This window comes from Mytilus californianus, unplaced genomic scaffold (genome assembly GCF_021869535.1).
Source record: "Mytilus californianus isolate M0D057914Y unplaced genomic scaffold, xbMytCali1.0.p SCAF_3, whole genome shotgun sequence".
Classification (NCBI taxonomy): Eukaryota; Metazoa; Mollusca; class Bivalvia; order Mytilida; family Mytilidae; genus Mytilus; species Mytilus californianus.
Genome location: NW_026262679.1, coordinates 20761406 through 20787854, shown reverse-complemented (window position 1 = coordinate 20787854; position 26449 = coordinate 20761406). Strand labels below are relative to the sequence as shown.

At 33.2% G+C, this 26449-nt stretch overlaps 1 protein-coding gene across 1 annotated transcript; it reads left to right on the top strand.

Annotated features, from left to right (window-relative positions):
• The first annotated feature begins 344 nt into the window (after window positions 1–344).
• On the top strand, window positions 345–26449 carry LOC127734102 (arrestin domain-containing protein 3-like). Its single transcript, XM_052243730.1, has 7 exons — window positions 345–701; window positions 14818–14967; window positions 20898–21118; window positions 22859–23041; window positions 23996–24178; window positions 25046–25214; window positions 26002–26449. The coding sequence occupies exons 1-7, from the start codon at window positions 584–586 to the stop codon at window positions 26124–26126; spliced, it is 1149 nt and encodes a 382-aa protein (XP_052099690.1). The 5' UTR covers window positions 345–583; the 3' UTR covers window positions 26127–26449.

Here is a 26449-nt window from a genome sequence, read left to right as displayed (position 1 = left end):
GAAATTAGAAAAATGCACGGAAGACTTTGTGTAGCGCACAAGTAGTGGATTATCAATTTTTCTTTACAATCCATTAAACGAATATACATTATGTGAATGGGTCCCTAAATACCAAATATGATTGATCAATTCACAAATTATCCTATAATTTGATGATGGAACATTAAACTGGATAATTAAGACATAATATATTTTCCCCGCCAGAAATTATAGCATCAATTTCCATTCGAGAACTTAATTCCCCTGATAATCAATTATACCAAAACAGACAATAAATAAACATCCCTCCCATTTTTAATGGGTAATTGTTATTCCAATCAATGTGTCCAGTATAATCACTATTATCATAGCTTTACATCCAGACGACAAGCATATGCCATCTGCAGCAGCAGTCAATATCCAGTGATTGGCTGACGAAAGTGGAATATGCAACATTATACACCTGCAAGATAAATACTTTAATCTCCTCTTAAGAAAACATCGTTAAAATTAGATTAGCATTTCCACTTACAGAGATAGGCATCTGGTGATTGGAGTACATTGATTGCCAGGATTAAAAGAAGTGTTTCATACCTTTGCGAACATGGTGAAGTTAAAAACTTTTGAAATAATCCTTTCGGCATCAGATGGATTTTTTATGGCTGGAGAAATTTTACAAGGGTATGTGACAGTTGAATTGAAATACCCTATGAAAATGCAAGGTAGGTTGATATTAAACAATTTATTTGGTTTTGGTTTGAACCCAAACTTTACAAAGAAACCGATTCATTTTCAAAAAATAGTGAATGTTTTATTTAAATTAATACTGCGTATAGAATAATTATTTTATGATTTAATATAGCCCAATATATAATATTTAGCTATTAAACCACTCTAGAATGCCTACAATATATATTTACAGACACTATAAGTAAAGTTCTTATATTTTTGTAAAACTCCATAATGAAGTATTTTTTTCTTAAAAGACGTGATAAAAACGCACAATCTCTTTCTGTTTTAAAACAATGAAAATTAACCCTGATGCAGAATGTCTGGACCAGAAATTAATTCATCACAAGGGAGATAAGAAAACGGTTGTAGGATATTATTTGTGTAATAGGTCGCGTTAGTTGATCTTTCACGTTTAGTAATACTGACAGTTTCTGTTACACAAAGGGCTATCGTTTGACCACATCGTAATAGAACCATTTGTCTAAATTACCATTGGCAGTCATAATATCTTCATAGTAGATATTTTAGTATGTTTAGTGAAAACAAGCTCTGTGATGTTATCGACACACGTTTTGTCAGATATGAAGATCGTATCTAGAAATCCCACTGGTGGTACAGCCGTTATAGTTTTACTAAACAGTACAAATTTTGAAATATTTATTCGCTTGATACCGTTAGTCTGTTGATGGAATTTCATTCCAGTAAAACCAGGGATCAAGATAATTTTGTGTTAAAAGGTGGATAGAATGTAAACAAATACAACAGCACATACTTGTTAGATACTCTCTGCCATTGATAATTATATTTAACAACTATATTTAAGGAATGACTGTAATATTTTTTCTTTCTATAAAGAAATAACATAAAAAATGTGGTGCACACTGAATAACCCGCGTAGCAATCAAGCAACAAAAGTCATATACATAAAGTTCCAGTAAAACTCTAGAGCAGGTTCATACTCAAAATCTTTGGAAGCTTAACCTAAAAAAAAGAATTCAGAGTAAAAAAGAAAAGAGTAAATAGCATGCAAGAAAACATAACTTAGATACAATTATAGGTCCTTACTTGAACCATGGAATGTATTGTATTGACAATATACATGATATAATACTTCCATACTTGAACCAAAATTGATTTGATTTGATTTTTGGTGTTTTAACGCCACTTTTAAGCACCGCTTTTGGGCTATTTCTTGGCGGCCAGTTTTTATTGGTGGAGGAAGCCGGAGTGCCCGGAGAAAACCACCGACCTTCGGTAGGAAAACTGACAATCCTAGTCAATTAAGATTGGAGTCGAGTGCACCCGCACGAGCGGGGTTCGAATTCACAACCTCAGTGTTGACTGGCTAGTGATTACAGTAGTAACTACTTGGACCACTCGGCCACCGAGGCCCCCAAAAAATTGAAATCTACATTATATACTCGTTACATTGTATTATATGTTATATATTTTGTCCCATTTTTTCATGTCAATTGCCTTTTATTATACTATATTGATTAATCACGAATTTTAAACACTAGTCTATATTCAGGTATATATAAAAGACAGTAATTGCATACATTTTTTTTTCAAATACATGGTTGTCACTGTTAAACACATAAGACATAACTCATCTGATCATGTTGATCACTTTACCTTTATATTCAACTGATCATGCTAAAGACATTGCATTCACATTCAACTCACTGTTGAATCCATATCATTTGCAGTCAAGTGCATGATCGCGTTGAGTATATTGCATGTAACTGTAATATCAAATCATAGGGTGATATTTGTAAATATGAATGTCATTCAAGGGCCCTTAATTGGAATAGTAAATACTCAGTTTCTTATTCTATACATTCAACATCTAATGTTACATTTAATTATAAGGGGACGACCATTTGATATTCTGGGGGGGGGCCAGGAGGATTTTGAAAATAAATAACTCAGCCTTGATAATCACTAAAATAAATGGTTTGTTCTGTGGTAGTTTGAAAATAAATTACCTGACTTGCAATGTATTGAAAATAAATAACTCAGCAGGTCTAATCGAAAGTATGAGATGGCACCAGATTCTTCATAAATTCATCTTTTTTCCAAAAAAAAAATCGGGAAACACTTCCCATATCTTTTAATAATAAAAGTATAAATATTATTTAAATATACTTGAAATGTCAGAAAATTGGTTTCATTTAACTTGAGGTTAATTGTCTCAGGAACACTTGCCTCACTTTTATTAAATCAGGGCCGTAACTAAATTGAGACAAATGCCTCATGTAGGAAATTTCAAAACCAAACGCTTGTCTCCATATCAAATTGTGTTCACCGTGAGTGCCTTGCAAGAAGCAAGTTCTGTTCTCCCTCAGACGTAGCCCCTGATTTTTCGGGATCAATGTTTCTTATTTATTTGTCTTTTGTTCATTGATTGCCCTTCTGTATTCTGTTAGTGTTGCATTCATTTTGTAATTTAGTAATTTTATTATTAACTTGATCATGAGTTTAAAAAAACACAACAGCCACAGACTAACTATGTGAATTACATTTTTGCTTTATCATGCATATTTGTCTTTTGATGTTGTTCCTAGAAACTTAAGTCTTACACTGAATCTATAACGTGATTTTGCTTTGAGACCAAAATATTGTCATAAAATTATTAAAACAGAACTTGCATTTTCAGTTTAAGAAAGGGTCTGGGGAACACCCAGAAGGCATGATTTTGCATCATTTGTTCTATAGTTTCTTGGGCCTTCAGCGGTTCAAAAACCCTTTCAAAAAAATTTTGCCTCGCTCCGCTCGGCGAAACATGTTTGCCAATACTTTTAAAAGAGCATTATTACAACCAAACTTTAATACTGTGTATGTATGCAATACATGTATATGCATTGGGGAATATAGAAGATTCATTTCTGCAGAGGATAATAATTAATTCTGATTAAATGGTACATAATGACTTGACTATACATGAATTATTTATAATAAACAAATAATTTAAAAATTGTATGTTTTCGAATATTATAAATATAGTTGTGAAAATAAATAATCAGTCCCTTGCTTTAATGGAAATGAAAAATCTTGCTTCAATAGTGCAGAAAAAAGATAATCTGTCCTCTTAGTTTACAAAAATAAATAACCGATCCAAAACAAATCCTCCTGCCCCCCCCCCCCCCCCCCCCCCCCCCCAGAATATCAAATGGTCGTCCCCTAACTAAGAGTTTTTAAGTCGACATGGTTAGACGTTGATTATAAGATTGAGTGAAACAACAAATCACGTGCCACAACAATCCAAGAGTAAATCATATGACAAAACAACCCAATTGTAAATAAACATCTATAGTGGATCAATCATGTGACACAGCAACCCAAGAGTAAATTAACATCTACAGTAGATAGAGCAAATGATATGAAAAACCAAACCAAGAGTAAATATACATTTTCAGTAGAGCAGAGTAAATATACATTTTCAGTAGAGCATATCATGTGACACGGCAACCAAAGAGTAAATGAACATCTTCAGTATAGTAAATCATGTGACACGGCAACCAAAGAGTAAATGAACATCTTCAGTATAGTAAATCATGTGACACGGCAACCAAAGAGTAAATGAACATCTTCAGTATAGTAAATCATGTGACACAACAACCACAGAGTAAATACACATCTTCGGTATAGTAAATTATGTGACACAACAGCCACAGAGTAAATACACATCTACAGTATAGTAAATCATGTGACACAACAACCACAGAGTAAATGAACATCTTCAGTATAGTAAATCATGTGACACAACAACCACATGCAGAGTAAATGAACATCTTTAGTATAGTAAATCATGTGACACAACAACCGCAGAGTAAATGAACATCTTCGGTATAGTAAATCATGTGACACAACAAACACGGAGTAAATGAACATCTTAGGTATAGTAAATCATGTGACACAACAGCCACAGAGTAAATGAACATCTTAGGTATAGTAAATCATGTGACACAACAACCACAGAGTAAATACATATCTACAGAAGAGCTTGTGTTTTTTTTTTATGAAACAAGAAAGTCTTGTTATTTAAGTGTCAGATGCTAACTAGTACATGATTATTTTATTAGTTTAAGGTTCATGTGGACCCTTTGGCTAACATAGCTGCGTTTTCACCTCAAAATTTACTCTAAGTACAGACAAACCTGTGCATCTGGAAAAGTTTTAAGGCATAGCATGCTCTAGATAAATAAATTTCGAATGCATTGTATGTTTTTAGAAATTGTTTAAACTTAACTGGATTGTGCAGTGCACTTTTTTTCGTCCCTGCAGAAGATGATAAAATTAACAAACAGTTGAGTTTCACTTGATATGGTCCACTCAGGTACACAGTTTAAATCACCAATTATTGTCAGTTATCTATTGTCCATCTATTGTCCATGTCAATCAATACAGTTCACTTCAATTATTACCTGTGGGGAAGTTCTCAAACCTCTTTCCCAACTTAGTTTATTTTGGCACCTTCTGGAGGAATGAAAAAAAGTGCAGTGCAAAATCCTGTTAAGTTTTTAATTTTCTAAAACATAAAATATATTTGAATTTTATTTATTTAGGGCATGCTATGCCTTAAAACTTTTCCAGATACACAGGTTTGTCTGTTCTCAAGAGTAAATTTTGAGGTGAAAATGCAGCCATTTTAGCCAAAGGGTCCACATGAACCTTAAATTGGCTTTGAACTAAAGCTTTGAGTAACTGCGAGTACTCTCAGATCTGTACGTTGTGCCTTTAGTGTTTTTGTTCGGGGGAGGGTTTAAACATGTTTAATCTCACCACATTCTGTATGTGCCTGTCCCAAGTCAGGAGCCTGTAATTCAGTGGTTGTAGTTTGTTGTTCGTTTATTATTTTGTACATAAATCATGCCGTTAGTTTTCTCGTTTGATATTTTTTACACTTGGCATTTCGGGGCTTTTTATAGCTTACTTCTGTATTGGTTTTGTTCATTGCCGAAGGCCGTACGGTGACCTGTAGTGGTTAATGTCTACGTCATTTGGTCTCAGGTGGAGAGTTGTCTCATTGGCTATCATACATCCACCATCTTCTTAATTTTATACACCTTCGCATCAACACGCCTTAGAGCACCTATGTTCATGCTTATAATTATGATAAATATATATATAAAATGCTTTTACCCCATTTATATTCTATTCAAATAATAACGTGAAAAGACGAAAACAATATACTATAAAAAACAAAATTTTCGAGAAAGAGAGAGAGAGAGGAACAATAAATTCCATAACTACATTACCAATAAGAAGTAATAATACCCCTCTGTAGATCTAGACATAACAACCTCAACCTTTTAACCTAGAAATTACTTATTTTGTTTTGCCTCATAAAACTTCAATTAACTTCATATATACAGTCTTTGCTAAGCGTTCAAGCTGTGTTTTATACCATTACATATACTAACGCCGGACAGGGAACCTTCTCTTTAATTATACTGTTACATATCGTGACAATTAAACATATAACGAAATAGTCTGATTTTTATGTTATAATGTCAGGAACTACAATGATGTTTTAAAACAAATCTACATGAACAAGCTGGAGAATTTAAGATATTTAGTATATTTGTTACAAAAAAATAAATCGACAAATACTGTTTTATTTTCATGTTTTTTGCAGCGTGCTTTCAAATTCAAATTTCAAATAGCCTTAAATTCGACATTGTTCAGATATAACAATAGGAAAAAGACATAACTTGTAGAATATAGGCGAAAACCATAAGGTCTCACTTTGGAACACCTTTATTCTAAACCGAAATAATAAAAAAAAAATACAAAATGGTTTAATTTTCAAATCAGGTCAATATATATCATTTATGATACATTTATACTTTCTCCCCTTCGCCTTGGTTTATGACTATGTTAAAGTTGAATAAAAACATAATTTAAAGACTATATCCAAGATACAACACGTGCATCGCACGCGATCTTGTTGATTTAAACCAAAACTGTCAATTTCTTTTGATCTACAGATACACAGACCAGATTAATCCTTGTTTGTTCTTGATTTAATTAACTTATCACATTTCCTGGGAGAAGAAGTGGAACAGAAAGCTTTATATCTGATTTTGATGCAGTAGTATCAGATGCTGTACATTTATGTCTTACACTGATTCGCCAGACCGAATCTCATTTAATAGTCGTTTTCCTTTAACATCAGCTAGTATGTCCCGTCAGGGGCCTTTGATTGGAAATAAAGAACTTTGAACTTTATACCATCATTTAGTGGTAGTGAAGTTATGCCATGCCTCTGTCTCGGCATTTATGTCTTACTGTTCCCCTAATTTCCTAAGTATATCTCAACAAAGGCAAGATATGTTATAGACTGCAAAAATTCTACTCGTACATTAAACCCTCTTTCCTGTTTATTATGGATATCTGTTTCATTGTATATACCAACATCCAATTTTATTCACATCTAAAAAAAATATTTTTTCATTAAGTTCGACAGTACACATGCATGGACTAGCAGTTTTATTGAATTTGTCCTATCATGATCAATGTTTTTCAAACCGACTTCATCTAGTCTGCTTTACACTGTAAGTACACATCTCACGAATAATATAAATAAGTACTAGTATTACCAGGAGAGAATTACTTGCATGTCAAACACGTGTTTTTGTAATGTTAATTTGTATTTATTTGACCGTTTGCAAACTAAATCAAGCATCTGGAGATTTTCTGTAAAACAAAACCCAAAGTTTAGAAAAAACAGAAGTCGAGAACCACCGACCATACATCTTTTGTGTGGGAGTAGGGGAAGGTGGCATGCTTTTTTCTTCTCGGTACCAACACTATTTTCGCTCATAATAAAAAAAAAAACTATTTATTTTTTATAACATATAGGAACACCCATTTTAAACTTAATGTTGGAATTATTTTTTTGCACTTTGCTCTCTCTCAAAAATATAGAATTAAATATTTTATTAAAAAAAAAAACATAACAGATGAGTAGTCGGTACCTAATTAAAGTAATCAGGTAGTATTGTCGTATCTGTAACAAATGTCCTATTTTTTTTATTAGAATATGAAATCTTTTTGATGTATCACGGAATTATTAACATCACTCACAGCTAAAGAATAACTAACTATGTGTGTGTGTGTGTTCCTTTTGATCGTAAGAAAATATTCATATAAATTTAATAATGCCAACAGGTACTCTACCATTGCCCACCAATAACTTTAATCTAGATAATTTCCCAGATGGTAGCCAAAAATGTTTCATCAATCTTTGCAGATGTAACCCTGAGTAATCATGACACGTGGGTCTTTCATACCACGCATGACGTCATAACTTAATATTGTTTTCGTTCACAACTTATTCGAATTCCTAAGCAATATTCATGTGTCTGTCAACGTACGAGCTATGCAAGACCGAATCCAATATTTTTAGAAAAGTAAAATTGTCTATACAAAATGAAACTTTCTTCTGGATGCAGTCAGCCAATATTGTTCGGAAACATGCTTTCCACTAATTCACTAAACTTCTGAATTGATTGATTCTTTTTTTTTTTCAACGAGTCAAAAATATAGAAAATAATCCATACCTTGACACCGTCTGTCACACAAGAAGTTTATATAAGCCCGATAACAGCCAGAGAGTTGTGACTGAGAAACCTTGAGAAATCCAACATCGCCTATCCTTTCTACAGAAAAATCAACTCTGTGCACACAACTCTTTTGCAGATGCTTTTAAAACGCCATTGATGTACAATCTTTTTCCCTCTTCCTTTAATAAAAGCTTATTTTGCTAACACACCTGAAAATAAAGTGTACAACGCCTCTGGTTTGTCGCAATCCTCTCATTAAATTCTACATACAGCCATCCAAAACTTACTCTTAAAGCTTGGAAACCAGTATTTCAGAAATATATCATTGTTAGTGACATCCACAGACGAAGAACAAAATCTATTAGAAACATAGCAATTCGAACGAGGAACACGCAGATTTGGGATCCTTAAACAGAAAACCGATATAAAAAAACAAACTTGCTGACATAGGTTGTCCTGCTGTTGCTCTGCCCATCAGCTGTATGTTATGTGGAAACCAATTTCCTGATTAAAAAAAAAATCTATCAAATTAAAAGATGGTTACATAAAACCATCAGCACTATAGAAAGAAACTGTTAAAAGGCCATAGAATGCTAAATATTAAATATGTCCTGCTAAGTGACTACCAAACACAAGCGTCTTGGTGTATATGCTGCATAAATTAATAAACTGCATGGGAACATCAAGAAGACCCATTACTTCAGCTTGCAGTAGTCCAACGGATAATATTTCTAGTTTTATCAATGACATTTTCTTAGAAATTATATGCAATGATCTTCACTATGTTTATTACTGTTTTATACCAGCATCACGGAGAAGTTGCCATAGTCTCTACTGTTATCTGGATTAAAGTTGGGAAGAATCTACTCGGTATCGACACATTAAAAGTTGGTATTATGTACTCGCTATAGGCATATTAAAAGTCGGTATGAATGTACTCGCTATCGGCATATTTAAAGTCGGCAAGGATGTTCTCACTATCAGGCATATTGAAAAGTCGACAAGGATGTACTCGCTATCAGGCATATTAAAAAGTCGGCAAGGATGTACTCGCTATCAGGCATATTGAAAAGTCGACAAGGATGTACTCGCTAACAGACATATTGAAAAGTCGGCAAGGATGTACTCGCTATCGGCATATTAAAAAGTCGGCAAGGATGTACTCCGTATCGATACATTAAAAGTCGGTAAGGATGTACTCTGTATCGATACATTAAAAGTCGGTATGTATGATTGTACTGGCTATCGGCATGGAAAGGATGTACTCGCTATCGGGATATTATAAATAGGTGAGATTGTACTCGGTAAACATTAAAAGTCGGTATGAATGTAGTCGTATGAATGTACTCGCTATCAGACGTATTAAAAAGTCGGCAAGAATGTACTCGCTATCGGTATATTAAAAGTCGATATGAATGTACTCTGTATCGGCACATTATAAGTAAGTAAGAATGTATTCGGTATCGGGCACATTAAAAGTCGACAGGGATGTACTCTCTTTCGTCATATCAAAAGCCGATATGAATGTACTCGTTATATCGACACATAAAAGTCGCTAAGGGTGTACTTGTTATCGGCATATTGAAAGTCACGCGCTTTATCAGACAGATTTACTCATGCAGCCTAGAACAAAACTTATTTAAATCTAATTATATATAATTTATGAGACAACACCTGCTAACTTAGTATTAATACTACATCTGTGGATTCAGTTAAAACTTTTGATGTTTTCTCCATAGCCATTTTAGTGTAATAAAATAATATCGATGTACAATTTTCTTTTTATGAGAAACATCTTCCTTAAATACGACGTGAATTAATGTCAATATATCTGACAAGACAATGAAATAATTGATTTTACAGGATGGATACAGAGTATACAGTACGGGGTATATGTCAGGGTATAAATCTCTCAATTCTACACTTAGTGAAATGAACAGGTTCCATTAAGTTTGTAAACCAGCCTTTAGAGCTACCCAAGAACAGTTGTTATGTTCTGAGTTTATTTGGCACTGGCCTATTTGTGTGTTTATATTACAATACAGATTAGTTATTAAATTTGGATAGCTTAAACATGTCAGGTGCGTGTAATAAGAGAAACTTCATCTTATATGTACCAAATAGTTTCTCTAGATAGTTTCTTTTAAATTGTTATTCAACTATAAAGATAATGTACTCTTATTGAATAATTCAAAGTTTGGTGACTAATTAGACCGCACCTATATCACATTGAACATAAACTTATCGCAGATAAAGCCCGTCTGTTTCAAATCTTGACTATATATATTATAGCATCTAAAACTGATTGATGCAGTGAGTGTCGAATAAGAACTAAGTAATTACTTAAGATGTTTCCCTTGTAAAGTTTCAAGTTGATACAGTCGTATTCCAGCAGCACCTGCATATTGAGAATACATCTTCCACTTATACTTTATTCCTGGTCTCACATTTCCTATCGTCACTTTTGAACATGAGTTGCTGCCTACAATGGCATCATCTCTTTGAAAGTTCTACGGACATCATCATGACTTGATTCACCGTTATTCATGTCAATATAATATGCCACTGATATGTTCCATTTTTTCGAAGTCATTGCCCCTTTCTCGTTTACTCCTTTATGACATTAACAAATTCGACAATTGACATGAACAACCAAAGGATGCAACTGATAAAGCGGTGACTGCTTACCCTTCCAGAGCACCTGCATTCCCCGGTTTTTGTCGGTTTCGTGTTCTTCATTCTTTTATGTTCTTATTGATAAATCAATAATGATTACAGTATGTTTGGTTGTCCAGTTACAACTGCATTACCATTTAGGATTAAGTTTTCTATGTAGTATTTTATAGACTCTTTTGTTGTTTCGTCTTTTGTCATGGTGTTGTATATACGTTCTCTGAAGTAGGATTTTAATTGACGTTTTGAAACTTCTTACTTTTATACAGTATATTAGGCCTGATCAGATAGTTCAAAGCCATATATTGAAAATGCCAATTTCTCATGTTAATTTTAAGACACACAGAGAAGCTACTAAACAGATAATTCGTATACTAGGAGCTGCTGATTTCTAATTATAAAAAAGAGAGACAGATTTCCGAGCGCACGACACGTATCAGATATGCTCGAGACACGTGCACATCATTTTAATTTTCATATTGATATTGTCCATCCTTGTTTTATTGTATTGATAAGCTGTTTTAAACTTTTCTAGTATATGGACACATCCGATACTCAATCTTGTTTCAAATGTTGGTTCATACTACCGGACAATGCTTGCTTGCCTAGGAAGTTTACTATGCTGACATAATGCATTTAATCCCTATTTGGGATTAGCATGAATATAAAAAGAAGATGTGGTATGATTGTCAATGAGACAACTCTCCACAAGAGACCAAATGACACAGAAATTAACAACTATAGGTCACCGTACGGCCTTCAACAATGAGCCCGAAATAACAAATGTTAAACAATTCAAACGAGAAAACTATAATGGCCTAATTAATGTACAAAATAATGAACGAAAAACAAATATGTTACACAGCAACAAACGACAACCACTGAATTACAGGCTCCCGACTTGGGAAAGGCGCATACAGAATGTGTGTGTGTGTGTGTGGGGGGGTTAAACTCTTTTGAAGGCACCAATCCTCCCCTAACCTGGGACAGTGGTGTAACAGTACAACATAAAAACAAACTATAAAAATCAGTTGAAAAAGGCTTAACTCATCAGATGGATACAAACAGAAATACATCTTACAAAACACAGAGCGGACGTGGACGGGTACTTATACATCCCAACAACAAAAAGACGCTAAGTACAGATCTATAGTACTCGCAGTTACTGACAGCTAGTTAAAAGCCAATAACAACTAATAGAAAAAATCATGCATCTAAGACTAAAATATCAATCAGTATACATCCAACATCCAAAGTAATTTCGTGTAAAGACGTCATAAACAGTCAGAGAAAAACATGACCTTGTGCAATGCCAAAATACAGGTATCGACAGATTGTAGAGCCATGAATGTGCATATGTATATAAAAATAATATTTAGTTTGATTTTAATTTACTGATAACAAAATCAATATGAATTCCAATAAAAACAATATTCAAAGATCTAATTATAGTGTTGAATTGGTAACCTTTTAAAATAAGTTTAGTTAAAGGATCGATGAGTTTACCCGGATCGTATCTAAATTTCCGGGCTCGGTAAACAACATCTCCGTAAAGCAGATTTTTTATTTATTGATTGCTTGTAAATAAAATAGTGAAGTGGGTCCTGTTGTAGTTGTTAATTCATTCTTTAAGGCCATGGTGTTCGTGCTATCACATATAGAAATGGAGATACGAACCTTGGCTTATTTTCATACCACACTCCATGATTGGACGAGAGAGTGGGCGTAGTAAACTGCTGTCCATAATGTTAAAATTAACGCATGCGTAGGTAGGCGATATGTGTTTTGACGATGCTATTAATTTTTTTCGATGAAAGTGATGAAGAGGGTTTGGGTTACACCGTCTACGCATCCAGCTGAATCCACCAATCCGCCATTGGGAGATGAAAATAGGGGATATGTATACTTTTTATTGACAAGTGTTATCTATATGTAATCATTAATTATAATCTTCACACGATTTAGGTACAACAGTTTTTTCCTTTCTATATTATGGTTTTGTCAGTTCGACTTTTGTTATTATGGTAATAAAGAATATCAGACTGGACATGATATTTTCAATAGATTATGAAGATGACTTGGGATTTGAAAAAGCCAATATCGGAATGCTTCTGTTTTTGAACATGACAAACGAAAAAAGAAGAACATAAAAGCTGACATTGTCACAAACTATTAATGTTTGTGTTCAACTAATTAGATTACTCAAAGAAAATACCACCATACAATCTATCAATTGGTATTTTATTCACTTGAACTTAAACGTTTACTGACTTTTAAGGTTAGTGTTTCAATGATACTTATAATTCTCATTTTACTTATAACTGCATATATTTGCTTGAATTGTCTTGACAATTCCGAATTAACAGTGAAGTACATGTTTCAAGAATATAAGAATATCAATAAAAATTATTCCGACTATTTTCACTCCCAATTCTTTGTTTATTGCTTTGTATCATATTTTATTTCAGTTATTTCATGTTACTTTCGAATGACATTATCAGTCTGAAATCTGTTAATTGTGTATCAAAATAATGACGTGCCTTTATATACGAATGTTTTTTTGGGTGCATATGACTTGCTGTATAATTAAAAAAAAAACGTAGTCATTAGAGTATATTTTGTATTTGTATATATGTTATATCACATGGTAGCATATACTAGTGAAGCTAACCAGATTTACATTAGCTTGTTAGAGTAATCTTCATACGGATAGTCAATTAAATTATATATTACTGGGGACGAGTTACAGCTATTACTGGGGACGAGTTACAGCATAACATATTGTTGAGACAACTGCCTATTGTTGAAGACTGGTTTTGCTCTGTAGATGCTTTTTTGTTATTTATGTCGTTGGGTTACTGTCTCATTGACGTACATCCACTTCTACTTTTATTAGTCCCCTACCGACGAAGTCGAAGGGGACTTTAGGTTTGCACTCCGTCCGTCTGTCTGTCTGTCTGTCTGTCTGTCTGTCCGGCAAATCAGTTTTCCAGACTTTTTTTCTTTGTGCTTGAAGATATTGATTTGATATTTGGTTTATTGATTTATCATGACAAGTTACAGGTCAAGTTCAATTTTCACGATTTTAGCTTTTCTCTTTGTTCAGTTAATGCCCTTTCCCTAGAATTAAAATTTTGATGAAATACTTATTAATTAGTAGATTTCTGTTCAAAGGGAAATAACTCATTTTTTAAAAGACAAAATGACATTTTGGATTTTTTTCCTTTCTTTGGTAAATTGTTTGAAGAATTAAGTGGTAGGTTTGTTTGTCATTCTTGAATATATTTATTTGATAATTAGTATATAGTTTTATCATGACAAGTTACAGATCAAGTTGGAATTTTGTTCCAGTCTGATAATTTTGAGCAGAGTTATGGTCTTTGGACATAGAAAATTTCGTTCCATTACAATGAATTTGTAACCGGTAGGGGACTATGTATTGCCATGCAATACTCACAGAATGCTTGTTAATAGTATGTTCCTTTCTGGATTAATCTTCACCATGCAGGAACGTTTCGAACTAAACGCTTACAAGCCTTGGAGATTAAAATATTTTTACAGATAACCATAAAAAAGGACATGAATCGTCTAAAATCATATGTCCAAAATAAAACCGGTGGTTTGAAATACTCCAAACAGAACGATTAACTGACTGAAGACATCAAATAGATAAAAGAAAGAAGACATAAACTACAAAAAAAAGAGAGAAGAGAACAAAGAGGATACTTTTTAATACCACAAAACGGGTGTTATGAAGTTCTTCCTGGTGAATTTAAATATGTTTATTAAACGCCCAGTTTAACTAGGTCTTGTTGAGACTTATTAGCACAATCTTTTATATTTTATTTTTTTTGTTTGACAGCAATTCGGGTTTTTGCAAAAGGAAAAGCTTTTGTACACTGGACAGAGCAGAAAATGAGGGGACCAGGGCAATCTCGGTACAAAGACATTAAACATCATCATGCAACAGAAGAATACTTTGACTTTCATACTGCTGTCTTAAAAAATCATGGTAAGAATACTTCAACTTTTATACCACTGTCTTAAAAAATCGTGGTAAGAATACTTCAACTTTTATACCACTGTCTTAAAAAATCGTGGTAAGAATATATTGACGTTCATACCACTGTCTTAAGAAATCATGGATCATCATGGTAAGAGAATTTGACTGTCATGCCACTCACTGTCTTAAAAAATCATTGTAAGAATACTTCGACTGTCGTACTACTGTCTTAAAATATCATTGTAAGAATACTTCGACTTTCATTTTTCTGTCTTAAAAACTCATGTTTTGACTTTCAATTTACGGTCTTAAAACATTACGGTAAGAGTATACTTTAGAATTTCATACCACTGTAGTAAAAAATCACGATAAGTCTTTTAAATAACTTTGTAGCGATAAACAGTCAATTCGCAATTGTACTGTACATTGACCTCTTGATACCTTTTTGTTTTTTGTGTCTAAGTTGTTGTCTCATTGGATTATACACCAAATCTATTTACATTCATACTGATCGCATGTATCCGTATGAAACTGCAATATTCTTACTATGTACAAAAGTTGGCCATTTTGTATCATATTTATGCCCCCGCCGTAGCGGTGGGGGCATTAAGTTTTACCCTTGTCCGTCTGTACGTACGTCCCAAAATTTAGTTTCCGTTCTCAAACTTAAGTTTGCCTCAACCAAATGTTATGAAACTTCTACACAATGCTTATTACCACAAAACACAGATCAAGTTTGAATTTTGGTGGCGTCACTTTAACCGTTCTAGAGTTATGCCCCTTTATAAATGGAAAAATTGCAAAATTTTTATTTTCTTCTAAATATCAAGTAATTTTTAAAATTGGAGTTATCTTCCTTTGTCCATGATTATATTTGAATCAACTACAATCAATGCTTTATACAATGCAATGTTTGATTTTGACTTCCACTAGTAAAACACAGATCAAGTTGAATTTGGGTAGTGTCACTTTAACCATTATTGAGTTATGTCCCTTTATAAATCGAAAGATCGCAAAATTTTTAGTTTCCATTCTGTAACTTAAGTTTGCCCCAACCAAACATTATGAAACCTATACACAATATTCCTTACCACAAAACTAAGATCAAGTACAAATTTTTTGTTTCCGATTTCTAACTTTAGTTTGCCTCAACCAAATGTTATGAAACTTATACACAATGCTTATTACTACATAATACAGATTAAGTACGAAATTTGGTGGCGACACTTTTATGAGAATCAATCTAAACATTATTTATATGGTCCAAGAAAATTGAATGTAATATTAACCCAATTTAGATGTTCGGCATCCTTCTTGAATTGTGACTTGTTTAGAGCTAACATTATATCTGATTCCACATGTAAATCTGGTTTGGATATTGAGGACATGCACCATTTTTTCTTTGATTGTCCTTTCTATCTAAATGAAAGGGCCATTCTTTTTAATGGTCTCAGCTGGCTTCCCGAAGGCTGCGAGTTGGACTTAAAACTATTGGTTTTTGGAAAAGAAACTCTTTCCTATGATCAAAATGTGCAAATTGTTGCACAAGTATTCAATTTTATAAAGAGATCAAAACGATTCCTCGTAGTATAGTATCAGCATAGGTAAAACGCACATCATCATTATCATCATCATCCTAATCTCTGTCGTTCTTTCCTCATTCCCTCTCCTTTTTTCAGTATAGTTTAGTAATATTTATGTTGTTTATATTATATGATGCATGCTCATGTTCAATTTGTATTGTTATATATATTGTATTGTGGAGAAGACTTTATAAGTATGTTTTACTTGTGTTTGAGCAAATAAAATATGTTTAAACTAAACACTTTTATCATTCTTGAGTTATGTCCCTTTATAAACATAAAAATTGCTGAATTTTTCGTTTCTGTTCTCTAACTTAAGTTTGTCTCAACCAAATGTTATAAAACTTATACACAACCGTTCTAGAGTTATGCGTGTTTACAAATAGAAAAATTGCTGATTTTTTAGTTTCTGTTCTCTACTTAAGTGAGCCTCAACCAAATGTTATGAGACTTACACACAATGCTTATTACCACAAAGCTCAGATCAAGTTCAAATTTGGGTAGCGTCACTTTTACCGTTCTTCAGTTATGTCCCTTTATAACTATATGATATGCAAGCGGGGGCATCATCTGTGTCCACATGTGGACACTATCCCACATTTTTTTTTTGTCGTTACGTCAATAAATGATAACAATTTGAAAACATAAAATATAGACGGAAGATATGGAAGGGAAATTCAAGTCGAAGGGACAACAACATGGCAAACATCAGACGACGAAAAGACAAACAAGTCCACCAAATGCTACATAGAAAACTAAAGACTGAGCAAAATTGGTGGTGATTTCAGGTGCTCCTGAAGGGTAAGCAAATCCTGCCTGATCCACTTGTGGCGACCGTCATGTTGCTCGTGGTAAGTACGAATTTGGTGATAAGTCTCATTCATTATCACAATCTAGAAATTACAGGAGGATTGTGGTTACAATTGGAACATATCCGTGGTCATTGACACAGATATTCTATAACGGTCAACCAACTCGTGATACCGTCCATAAAACTTTCAATCTGTAACCCATAGTTAGATAGCTTATTTGTAAGCATTAACCCTCTATCGACAATCATGATAGTTAGGAAATGAAAGCCCTGGAAATGTATCAACTGGGAGATATATATTCCATATGCTAGCTCTGCTGGAATTTTGCTATATAAAAATGGAAAGTTCACAATCCGAGAACTGAAATCATCCGTTTGTGTCGTAAAGTTTTGTTCTCAACCGACCTTTATTGTCAATTTATAGATGTAAGTCAAGATATGAGACAGAATTAGCTGTTTCTGTGGAATCATTTATTTCAAGTTCGACGGTGATCTATAGATTCGTTCAACATAGTCACCAAACTGAATTATTTAGTGAGAGGCTATCATCTACTAGTATATAGTGGGACGTAACGTTGGTTTCTTTTCGTTCTTCCTGAGAAACTCCTGTATGTATGTTATAATCCAAACAATTGCATGTGATCGAAGACAGAAATTTAGTCAATGTTTCAAAGGAACTAAAAAAGGAGAATATTACAATGCAATTTTAAAATCGATTATTTGATAATTTGAATGGCAATAAAATGATGCTACTGGTATACTTTTTGTCTCTGTCTTCATTAGTGTAAGTTTTATAGGTACAACAAAATGTATGTTAGACGTTGAAAGTATTACAAAATATTGATGTAAAGTATTTGTAGCATTCAGCATATGTTTTCCTAAAATTGATTTTTAAATTGTTTTTCAACATCGGTTCAAGATAATAGTTTTAAATGTCAAATATCAGTCAGTATCAAAGATAATATGTAGTTCTGTGTCAAGTATCAAAGATTAATACTGTATAAACCGTTGACAGAATATTGGCATTTGTCCAATACCCACAGCTAACACGCAGTGCTCTCTATGAATAATTCAAATAACATTCAATGTGACGTATTTCCTCAAATTAATCACAGTGGAAGACTTTGTTACAAGGAAAATAAAAACAAAAAATAAACGAAAGCAAAACAAAACAAACACAGTTTTATTGATAAGCTAGCATCACATACAAGACATGCGGTATAATTACAGACTACATTGAGACGTGAGAAGAAATTAGTTTTGATATATGTTGGATATGACGACAATGGCGTTCCTAAAGTTGTAGATGACAATGGTGTTCTTTGTAAGACGACAATGGTATTCATTGTTTGACGACAATGGTGTTCCTTGTAGGTGACAATAGTGTTCCTTGTAGACGACAACGGTGTTCACTGTTTGTTGACAATGGTGTTCCTTGATGATGACAATGGTGTTCCTTGTAGATGACAATGGTGTTCCTTGTAGTTCCTTGTAGATGACAATGGTGTTTCTTGTAGACGACACTATTGTTCCTTGTAGACGACAATGGTGTTCCTTGTAGACGACAATGGTGTTCCTTGTAGACGACAATGGTGTTCCTTGAAGATGACAATGGTGTTCCTTGTAGACGACACTGTTGTTCCTTGTAGACGACAATGGTGTTCATTGTTTGTTGACAATGGTGTTCCTTGTAGACGACAATAGTGTTCCTTGTAGATGACAATGCTGTTCCTGGTAGACGACAAGGATGTTCCTTCTAGGTGACCATGTTTTATCCTTGTATAACGATGATGGTGTTGCTTGTAGATGATAATGGTGTTCCTTGTAGATGGCAATGTGATTCTTGTTTGAGGACAATGATGTTCCTTGAAGACGAAAATAGTATTCCTTGTAGATAGCAATTCTTAATCTTGTATGACGACAATAGTGTTTCTTGTAGGTGATAAATTCTATACGAGAAATAAAACTCAAGCAATTAAACAAAACTTAGCAAATTGATGTTAGGCAAGACTGAACGTCCATGGTACATTGTAATAAGGAACATAAGTAATAAAACTCTTAAATATCGGAATTCCAATGGGGACTAACTGTGCACCACTTATTGCGGACCTTTTTTTGTATTGCTATGAGTTACAATTTATGACAAAAATCAGTAAAGACCCATCGAAACAACATCTGATACACAAATTTAATAATACTTTTAGATATTTGGATGATATTTTGGCTCTCAATAATGACGACTTCAGTATGTATACTAAAGAAATTTATCCTGTTGAACTTACTTTAAATAAAGCTAATACTAACAATGACCACTGCCCTTTCCTCGATCTTGATATCTATATCATTAACGGAAAGCTTAATACTAAAATATATGATAAAAGAGATGATTTTTCATTTCCTATCGTTAATTATCCATTTTTAGATGGTGACGTTCCCTTGTCACCATCTTACGGTGTTTATATATCTCAACTTGTACGATTCGCTCGTGTATGTAACAATGTTTTAGATTTTAACGAGAGAAATTTATGTATTACTGAAAAAATATTACACCAGGGTTTTCGATATCACAAACTAGTCAAAACATTTACTAAATTTTATCATCGGTATAAGGACATCATTCGTAAATATAGCTCAACATGCAGACTTCTAATACGTTCAGGTATTTCACATCCAATTTTTTATGGAAATATTCTTTATAAAGCACAAAAATGTCAGTATTCACCTCTGAAACTAACAAAACCTTTAAATAGACTTATTAAGAAGGGATATAGTTACGATACTGTTGTCAGGTCATTAAAGATTGCATATTTTGGCGTTAATATTGATTCACTTATAGGGTCTTTGCATCGGCACTAAACACATTTATTTAAAAACCAGTTGTTGGCATGACACGGGTTATGTTCTTCTCATATATGTTATGATGGTATGATACTAAACCCCTAACGGGAAGGATTGTGCCTGATATTCATATGATGAAGACATAATCTTTCAATCAGTTTAATTGAAGTCTGGAGCTGGCATGTCAGTTAACTGCTAGTAGTCTGTTGTTATTTATGTATTATTGTCATTTTGTTTATTTTCTTTGGTTACATCTTCTGACATCAGACTCGGACTTCTCTTGAACTGAATTTTAATGTGCGTATTGTTATGCGTTTACTTTTCTACATTGGCTAGAGGTATAGGGGGAGGGTTGAGATCTCATAAACATGTTTAACCCCGCCGCATTTTTGCGCCTGTCCCAAGTCAGGAGCCTCTAGCCTTTGTTAGTATTGTATTATTTTTAATTTTAGTTTCTTGTGTACAATTTGGAGTTTAGTATGGCGTTCATTATCACTGAACTAGTATATATATTTGTTTAGGGGCCAGCTGAAGGACGCCTCCGGGTGCGGGAATTTCTCGCTGCATTGAAGACCTGTTGGTGGCCTTCTGCTGTTGTCTGTTCTGTGGTCGGGTTGTTGTCTCTTTGACACATTCCCCATTTCCATTCTCAATTTTATTATATCTTAACGACAAAAACAGGACTCAATTAAAAATTATTTTTACAGAGAAATGTGGAACAAAGTTTGTTTTACCAGCTGGGAAATATTCATATCCTTTCCGATTCCAACTTCCCTCAAGTCTTCCGTCATCATATGAAGGTGAATATGGGTACGTTCGATATTATGTCAAAGCAGCCATAATGAAGCCCTGGAGAATAGACCACGTGGCGAAAACAGCTTTTACAGTGTCAAGTGTTCTAGATTTGAACTCACTGCCTCAAGCAAGTGTGAGTAAAATTATATACAATACAATTTATAATATTTTGTCTTCGAAAGAGAAGAAAGTGATCTTTACAAGTAATTATTCACATCAGTTCGACAAAACGCTTAGAGAAAATATTGAAATTCTTTCTGAAGTATTGTTAACACCAGCCGTATTGATATTTAGTTTTTAGAGCACATTATATAAAGCACTATATGCTTAACTGCTCATAAAAATCTAATTAAGCGTGTAGATAATTAAATGTATATTAAACTAAAGTGATGATGATGAGGTTTTTATGAGTTATTTTTAGGAAGATATTCTTCCTTTTCTCTCGAGCGCAGAAGGTCTTGGGGTCGATTCACCCGCCGGGTCAAGTCAAAGACTTGAGAATCGGTATTTGCTGCTTCTATAATAAAGAAAAATATATGTCTGGATAATACATTAGTCCTATAATATAAGACTTTGTAGGTCCATATCGTTTGCTTTCAACGTTTTTTTATCGGATTTTTTTTACTATCAATGCTGAACCACGTTGGAAGTCTTATTTTATAGGACTAGATACTACATCCGTGTAGGTGGCATCTTTCTTCGGACTATTACCGTTGTACAAAGCAGGTATCATATTCATATCACATTAACATGTTCTCTGAATAAGAATTTAGCACGCCACTTGACGTTAAACACATCCATCATTATTATCAGCATCATCACCATCATCATCTTTTTTTGTAAGCTAACCTAAAGTTTTGACACCAATTGGCGTCCGTCGTCGTCGTCCGTTTAATGATACAAAGATCATCTCCTCTGAAACTACTGAGCCAAATTTAACCTTACTTGGCCAAAGTCATCTTTGGTGTATATAGTTTAAAAATGTGTCCGATGACCCTGCCTGTCGTTATCCAACATGGGCGACATGGCTTAAAATAGAACATAGGGGTAAAATACAAGTTTTGTCTATTATCTTGAAAACTTCTATAGATAGAGAGAATCTGACAGGGGCAACAATGTTTAGAATGATGAGATCTACCTTCTTTCAATTTTAATAAAAACTGTCAGACGCTTTTATAGGAGTTATTGCCCTTAGATGTCAACTTTTACAATTTTCTTTTCATTTATTGTCTATTATCCTGAAAATTTAAATAGATAGAAAGAAAGTTTTATTCAAATATTAAAAATGATCAGCATGATAAGACCTAAATAGCAAAAATATTAACCTACAAGGCAATATCTACAAATAAGTCTTTATTGCTGAAATTGTTCGTGAACTCTTGATAGGAATTAGTGCTCTGTAATGACATTTTTCACCTTGCGTTTTGGCCTAATATCTCGAAAACTATTAAAGAAAGATAGAAACGCAAATATAATCAGCAAGATAAGATCTGCAAATAGATCAGTATAGATGAAATTAACAGTAGTCTTCTAAAGGAGTAATTGTCTTTAAATGACGATTTCTATCCTTTTTTTTTTTTTTTTTGATTTGGCAAACAACTATAGAAGATAGTGAGAAATGAAACAGAAAAAATGACCAGCAATTCAAGTTCAACAAAAAAGAGATCTCAGTCATGAATTTTATTCTAGTCTTCAAAGTTGGAGAGTGTCCATTTTTCAAGATGCACATGAACCTATATAAGCGACACAGGCTCTTTAATTTATAGCTTCTAGTTTCTTTTCTCATACAAAAACATGATTAAAAAAAAACCGCTCCCTTGACCTTGATGTTTCGACCATTTCTGTGATTTTACTTTAATATTATTTCTTTCAGAAATCTATTCAAAAAAGTGCTACAAAACAGTTATGTTGTTTGTGTTGTTCGAGTGGACCAATCACCACATTCCTTTCTATTGATCGCCATGGTTTCGTGCCAGGAGAACCAATCACAGTAAATGCTGAAATAGAAAATTTATCTGGAAGGAAAATAAGATCTTCATCTGTAACCCTGAAAATGGTTTGTTTTCATTTATATCAACGCTGAAAAATGTATACCTCACTTTCTCAACTTCTTAAAATAAGTCCCTAAAAATCCCATCCTTCCTCTGTTTGCCTTGCTTACCTGCTATAGGTTTTGCAGTGGCACAGTAATTCAATGATATGACATGTCATATATTTGATCTAAATAAAACATTAAAACAGGTCATTTCCTTTATTTGAATTACCGCAAAGTATACGTATTTCGACCTTATTTCGGATTTTTGAAGAAATTTTGTAAGCTGTTAAAACTCGTTGAGCTGCCTCTGAATATTGAAAAAAAGATATGTGTAGCATTTAAAACTTTCAGAGATACAGTCAGTCAGTAAAATAAAATGTGAAATAGGTCGTTAAATGTATTCTAATGTACGTAAAAAGTGACCATTTGCCACTGAACTTTAAACAACCAGCCATCGTCATTATCGTCGTAAAAAACGGCGAAAAATATGTATTTTACGTTTAATTTCGTTTTCTCGAAAATCCACCCCATATTTTGTTCAAAAATTATATTTTATTACAAACATTTCTGATTTGTACTGAATTTTAATAAACCAGAATTCTAATTTGTACTGAATTTTAATGAACCAGAATTCAAATTTGTACTTAATTCTAATAAACCAGAATTCGAATTTGTACTGTTACATATACATTCTCATACAGCCGATGCTATCCATTGGTGCACAAATTTTAACAGTTTCCATCCAAAAACAAAACCATTACATTGACACCCATTACGTCATATAAACTGGCAGAACCAATTGTAAACTACTAGAACATGCAAAATCCTCAGTACACAAATTAATTATTTCTTAAAATAATACATAATTAAATTTAGACACCAACACACATGCGTGAATTTAATTTTTTGAATTCTAAATGAATTTTTTTCTTGTTCTCGATTTTTTTTGCAAATTTCATTATTTTTTACTTTTAGAAAACGACCTTCCACACTACCCAGCAAACAAGAACTACATCGTCAGTTATTACACAGTTAAGACATAGCTGTATTGGTAAGGGACAGACAGACACATGGAACGGTGAACAGATGTTTGTGCCCGCTATACCTCCAAGTTATCTTTTAGGCTGTAATATCATTGAAATCAACTATGTTTTAGAGGTATATTGCTAATAATACGATTGATTTGGTTTGCACGTACTCTCCAAAATGGGATTATGCATTGTTTGACCTTTGCTTTTGTAGTGTTTATTGCAAGTACAAAAGTCGGCATTTGAATTGATACACCATTAAATAAAATGTTCAAAATTGATTGATTGATTATTGGTGTATAAATGATCTTTTAGCACACTTGACTTCATCATAGCACTTAATCTAATGGTCAGGAAGCCGGAGTACCTGCAGAGAACCATCCGCGAGAAAAATGGCAATCATATACAATTAAGAACGGAATCGAACGCACTCTGCTACAGATATTTAAACAGTATGTTTGTTTTCTGAGTTTATCTCTTCACTGGCAAAACATTGCTTTTAATGGCGCTTTTGTTTTATGTTAATTTAGCCCGAATGTTCTCAGTTAAACCATTTTTGTTACAAATCTGACAAATTTGCTTATGGCGTCACTTTAAAACTTGGCTAATATTCATATTTTCTGAAAAGCCTTTCTTCTGCTGCTTAATAAAACGTGTTTAGTAACGACAACAAGCAACATTTTTTGGGTGAATTTCAGGGCAAAATAAACCACAAAAAAATGTACTTTTCCTTTTATTTGTGAGTGTGTGCTTGATTGGTAGATAATGCGTTGAATCATATAAATAGCATAAGTCGAGTTTGAACGGCGGAAGAAAAAAACGAGAAACTAATGTGTAGATAACAACTGCTTGTAGCATAGATATCAGTTTATTTTTTTGAAGACTGTATGTTGACATCTAGATGCCTATACGTTAGTTTTGCTAGGTTGCTGTCTTATTGTCGTATATTCAACATATCCTTTTAATTATACTACAAAATGTTGTTATTTTGTTTCAGTTTCGAGTTGACCCGATAGGACCAGCACTGGAATTATACATTCCTGTCAATATAATTATAGGTACAATACCACTTAGTTCATCAGTTAAACATTATTTAAGGTTTCAACAGCCACATTCGTCAAATGGCTATGGTGCCACGAATAACATGCCAATGAATCGTTTGAGTTGTAAGTATTATAATAATAGATGGAACTTTTACTTTACATAAAGAACTAGTTTAAATAAAATATTTAAGCAAAAAGTGTGCATGGATGATGACAAAGGAAAGAGTTAGACCAAGTAATCACAGATACTTATTCTACAGCTAACACGCTTTCTGTATTAGTGAATATGGAGAAACTACAATCACACAAACAAAAAAAAGCATATAGCGAGACAGGAAGAACCGAAAACTGACTAGGTTCAGCTTTGCATTAGGGTAATAGGACTTCACTTTAAAATAAAAGAATAGAAGATTTAAAAGAGATCGATAGCCTACAAGTTCTCCAAATTCCAATGGAAAAGATTGATAGCTCACAAGTCTTCCAACACCCATTGGAAAAGATTGATAGCATATGGAGGGATGGTTTTTCTGTATTCGTTAAATTTGAAGGGCATAATGAATACTAATGAAAATGATTTTACCATTATTTTTTTCTGTAATTAAATGATTTTTTTATTCTGTACATCGTTCATTTCTGTAATCAGTAATATCTAATTCTTTGATTTTCAACAGTTATTCCTTATACTCTGTTCTCCCATATCCAATATCAATGATTGCATGGATATCCATAACTATAAGAAAGCAAACTAACTGACATTATTTGAAAAACACCGTGGCAATATTACCATCTAGAAAATTATATGCTAGAATGGAAATTTTGTAAAGTTATCACTAAACCGCTATAAAAGAAACGTCATACAATGTAACTGATATTAATTTACTATTGCAATCTAAATTTTTTATTTTTATAGTGCAAACAGTTAATGCAGAATATATACTGGGAAGTGTTAATATCAAGGAAGAAGACGATCCCGAATATACTAGAGGTCAACTGAGATATACTCCAGTTTATACTTATTATATATGGGGAGGATGAAAGTATTATCACTCAAAGACAATTGTAGACGAGCTAGAAAAATAAAAGGGGCCAAAGTACATGATATTATGGAAACATGTCACTTTATATATTTACTTGTGCTTATACTCACAGATAGACAGATATATCACTGAACGGCCAATTTCCACTGACATTTTTATAATAAGTCATTAATTAAGAAAAATACCTATGACACTTGTTGGTCATACAATGACGTTGTTTGTTTTAAAAAGCCATAATTTTTAATGTAAAATGTTTAATATTACGATTTCTTATACTTTGTTATGTACATTATATTTTATTAAATAAACCACATTAGTTAA